At 42.7% G+C, this 5,207-nt stretch overlaps 1 protein-coding gene across 1 annotated transcript in view; it reads left to right on the plus strand.

Moving 5' to 3' along the window:
• The window catches only part of LOC119415373 (high choriolytic enzyme 1), an 11,847-nt gene extending 7,229 nt beyond the window's left edge, over positions 1–4,618 (plus strand). Inside the window, exons 5-8 of the mRNA XM_037682505.1 lie at positions 144–322; positions 3,713–3,794; positions 3,905–4,034; positions 4,535–4,618. Of these exons, the coding sequence (XP_037538433.1) occupies positions 144–322; positions 3,713–3,794; positions 3,905–4,031 (388 nt within the window). The 3' untranslated portion in view covers positions 4,032–4,034; positions 4,535–4,618. The remainder of the gene's footprint in view (positions 1–143; positions 323–3,712; positions 3,795–3,904; positions 4,035–4,534) is intronic.
• The last annotated feature ends 589 nt before the right edge of the window (positions 4,619–5,207 follow it).

Consider the following 5,207-nt stretch of genomic DNA (forward strand, 5'->3'; position numbering starts at 1 on the left):
GTAGGGACTAGTTGGGAACTTTATGATGCTGGTAGGGACTAGTTGGGGTTGGGGTTTTTTGACCAGCTGATAAAACTTATGTAGATGTTTGTGATTTTAGGAACTGTGCTTTAACCAGTGTTGTGTTTTGGTTGGACACACAGCTGTTACTCCTACGTTGGCCGTCGTGGTTCTGCCCAGACGGTGTCTCTGGACCGTCAGGGCTGCATTTACCACAGCACCGTCCAGCACGAGCTCCTCCACGCCCTCGGCTTCAACCACGAGCAGTGCCGCTCCGACAGAGATCAGTACATCCGAGTCGTGTGGGAGAACATCCAGTCTGGTGAGAGTCTGACTCATGAAACCTGACGCCTTCAATCTTAATCTTCATCTGTCTTAACCGGAGAAAATGATCAGTTTAATGCCACATTTAAAAATAAGTTACTTTGACTGACAGGCACATGATTTGACTGGTTGAACTGGTTGAACTGGTTGAACATCAGTAGAAGCTGATGTTTTTATCAACGACTGAAGCTTCACTGTCCTGTGTAATCGATCCCACATCCAAGTTCCAATATGAAACTAATTTCTTGACATCCATCCATCCAACCATCCATCCATCCAACATCCATCCAATCATCCATCCAACCAACCATCCAACCATCCATCCAATCATCCATCCAACCATCCATCCATCCAACCATCCATCCAATCATCCATCCAACCATCCAACATCCATCCATCATCCATTCATTATCCAACCATCCATCCATCATCCAACCATCCAACATCCATCCATCATCCAACATCCATCCATTCATCCAACCATCCATCCAACCATCCATCCATCATCCATTCATCCATCCATCCAACCATCCATCATCCAACCATCCATCATCCAAACCATCCATCCATCATCCAACCATCCATCCATCCATCCATCCAACCATCTATCCATCATCCATCCATTATCCAACCATCCATCCATCATCCAACCATCCATCCATCCTTCCATCATCCATCCATCATCCAACCAGCCATCCATTCATTCATCCAACCATCCATCATCCAACCATCCATCCATCCATTCATCCAACCATCCATTGCAGCATCTTGAGCAGGGAGGTCCAGACATCTCTTTCCACAGCCACCTCTTCCAGCTCATTTGGGAGGACTCCAAGATGTTCCCAGACCAGTTAAGAGACATAGTTTTTCCAGTCTGTCTCTGATCTTCTCCAGTTTCTCCTTCCAGTCAGAAATACCTGGAAAATCTCCCTAGGCAGGTGTCCAGGGGGCGTTCTTTCCATAAAGGCGGCTGTGGCTGAGTGGTTAGAGCAGTCGTCCTCCAATGCGAGAGTTGGGGGTTCGAATCCACCAGCAGTCACATGTCAAAGTGTCCCTGGGCAAGACACTGAACCCTCATTGCCTCTGATGTAAACCTCTGATTAGTCTCTTTAGAATGATTTGTTCAATTATCTTTGTAGAGATCTAGTAGAGAGCTGTATGAATGGGAGGACACAGATTGTTGTAAAGAGCTTTGAGTGTCTTGAAATAAAATATAAAGGCGCTATACAAGTACAGTCCATTTACCATTCACCATAAATCTGAACCACCTCAACTGTCTCCTCTGGATGTGGAGGAGAAGTGGTTCTAGTCTGAGTCTCTCCTGATACCTGAACTTCTCACCCTATCTTTGAGGGAGAGTCCAGCTCTGCAGAGGAAACTCATTTCAACCTCCTGGATCCACGATCTCATTTTTTCAGTCTCTACCAGAGTTCATGACCAGAGGTGAGGGGAGGAACGTAGACCGACCGGTAAACAGAGAGCTTTGTCTTACAGCTCAGCTCCTTCACCACAACAGACCGGCACAGAGTCTGCAATACTGCAGACGCTGCACCAACCCGTCTGTCAATCGCACGCTCCATTCTTCCCTCACTCATGAACAAAACCCAGAGATACTTGAACTCCTCCACTTGAGGCAGAACCTCACCCTGGACCTGAAGAGAACAATCCACCCTCTGACTGAAGACCACTGCCTCAGAATGAAGGTGCTGATCCCAGCTGCTTCACCCTCGGCTGTGAACTGCTTCAGTGAGAGCTGGAGATCATGGCACGATGACGCCAACAGGACCATGTCATCTGCAAAGAGCAAAAACAGACTCTTGAGGCCACTGAACTGGACTTGCTTGATGAATTTGTTGACATGTGAATGACACAGAAATTCTCTATTGTGTCAACCCCATCTACAATCTCTACATTGTGAAAGCCGTGTTGCCAGATATACAATAATTATTGTATTCAATAGCTTTATGGTCTATACAATCACCAGTATTTAACAAGACAATAATATGTTAGTTTTGGCATTTCCATTCACCAATAAAAAAAACGTTTTAGTCACTTGAACATTGCTTCGTCAGAAAACCTGATCCAAGCAGCCAGACTGTGAGCAAACCACCCTTTCTCCTGTGTGCATGTTTGCCAATCATGCACACCTCTTCATATCCACCCCAACCCTCAGAGTTCCCCTGCAAAGGGACTATGACGGGAGGAACGAAAGTCTTTACACAGTAGACGATGGTTGGTTTCAGTGTGACCCAGGTTCTCTGAATGTAGACTATCTGAAGCTCTCGACCTTGACCTCATTCAACCTTTATTTCTACAGGTTAGTGTCACTGAGCCTCGAGGACTCGTTTATAGAGAGGCCTGTTTTTAACAAAGAATAATGACAACAATAGACAATCATAAAAGAGGCATACAAATTGGGAAAAATAAATGAAAAAATGGTATAAACAAACAAACAAAAACAGCCGGATTATAAGACGGTGTAAAAAACTAAAAACAGGAACATCTGCAGGAACTTATCAGATGTTTGAAGCCACTTAGAGAGGTCAAAAGTCGAGAGCTTCAGGTATTTTTACAAGATATTCCAGGAAACAGGAGCGGAGTAGGAGAAGGTCCTTTTGTCTAGTTCAGTCCTCACTGAGGGAACACTGCAGGTAATGATGTCCTGAGAGCGCACGCTGTAGCTGCACTCACACAGAGACATGTAGGAGGAGATGTATGAAGGCAGCAGACCAGGAAGTGATTTAAAGATGAAAATGTACCAGTGAGAGAGTCTGTGTGAAGTTAATGGTGACCAGTTAACCAGTGAATACTGGGTGCAGTGGTGGGTACGGTAGTTACAGCCAGTTATGAATCTTAGTGCACCATGATAGACAGCATCCAACATCTGCAGGGTTCTTGTAGGAGCGTTCATGTAAATAATGTCACCGTGATCAATGGAGGGAAGGAAAGTCACAGATACAAGGCGTTCCTCAGGGTTCAGAGTTAGACAGGATCTGTCTCTGAAAAAGAAACCCAGTTTAACTTTCAGTTTCTTTACCAAGTTTTCCACAATGAGCTTAAAAGAGGTCTAGGTCTTCAGGGCTAGGCTGCTCAGAAATGCACATCCACATTATCAAGGTCATCAAGCATGTGTAATACGTTCAAGGTCATCAAGCATGCGTAATATGTATGTAGACAGCGTACCTAATTAGTGCTTGACCAACACGAATGTGTTTTTCTAAGTATCCATGTTAGCTACCCTGTGGAAATCAGTCCCTGCACACAGAACCTGTAGGGTGGACCGTGCACTCAGAAAGCCTGGATTGCAATGACCAACTAATCTTAACAACATGCGCAGAAACAGCTCTTCAGTTTTTACTGAGCTTTATTGTAAATTGTGTTTTCTCAGGTTTGGCGTATGCTTTTGATAAGCTCAACACTCTGAACATGAATACCCCCTACGACTACAACTCTGTCATGCAGTACCACAGGTATGGAGATGCTGCTTACCATCATTTCTCTTCTAGCCTTCATTCAACCATTTTCATTTTTTGTTTGTTTCTATTATGTAGAAACTAACCAAGTTCTCCAATTGTTCTAGATACGCTTTTTCTGCAAACAATCAGCCTACAATGGTGCCCATTCCTGATCCGAACGTTCCCTTTGGAACGGCCACTCAGATGAGCAAGAATGACATCGACAGACTGAACAGACTGTATAAATGTTAAACAGTAAGAGAACATGACATGAACATGAGAGGAAGGCACACATGTTGTTGATGTTTTAATGTTTGGGGATTGACCACGCCCTAAACGCACCACTATGGACAACAGGCCAGTGTATCCATGGTGCCGGTCCCAAACCTCGATAAATGCTGTGTTGTGTCAGGAAGGGCATCCGGCATAATACATTTGACCAACACAGACCTTCTCACTGTGAGGAGACAGCTCTATCCACTGCACCACCGTGCCCCACACATGAAAAACACAAAATAACATCTGAACCCTGCTGTAATATTTACTTTGGCCACCAGGGTTTGTTCGTACTGAAACCACTGGTTCTAAAACCTTTTCTTTTTGTATTTAAAGATACAAATATTTCTGCAAACATGACTGTACGTTACACTAAACAGTAAGCAGCAGACTTTATCTTGTCCCGCTGCTAAACATGGCTTATTGTCCAGAGTTGTGTGAAGTGATTGTCTTTAAGACATTTCTTTGTTTTCTGACAGGTGTCACCGACCTGCCGTCATGGGGCTGACTCAGACCTTTCTCACGTTGCTTCTCTGTGAACTGACAATAAATATTTAAATGCACCTGTGAAGACTGACGTGATTTTTTAATGAGATATTTCTCACAGGAACATTATGAAAAGTAAACAGTTCACTAGATGTTAACTAACAGTCCACTAGATGTTAACTGACAGTTAAACTAGATGTTAACTGACAGTTAAACTAGATGTTAACTAACAGTTCACTAGATGTAAACTGTTAAACTAGATGTTAACTAACTGTTAAACTACATGTTAACTAACAGTTAAACTACATGTTAACTAACAGTTAAACTACATGTTAACTAACAGTCCACTAGATGTTAACTGACAGTTAAACTACATGTTAACTGACAGTTAAACTACATGTTAACTAACAGTTAAACTAGATGTTAACTAACAGTCAAACTAGATGTTAACTAACAGTTCACTAGATGTAAACTGTTAAACTAGATGTTAACTAACTGTTAAACTACATGTTAACTAACTGTTAAACTACATGTTAACTAACAGTTAAACTACATGTTAACTAACAGTTAAACTACATGTTAACTAACAGTTAAACTACATGTTAACTAACAGTCCACTAGATGTTAACTGACAGTTAAACTACATGTTAACTAACAGTTAAACTA

The sequence above is a fragment of the Nematolebias whitei genome, chromosome 10, assembly GCF_014905685.2.
Source record: "Nematolebias whitei isolate Nwh7 chromosome 10, NemWhi1, whole genome shotgun sequence".
Taxonomy (NCBI): domain Eukaryota; kingdom Metazoa; phylum Chordata; class Actinopteri; order Cyprinodontiformes; family Rivulidae; genus Nematolebias; species Nematolebias whitei.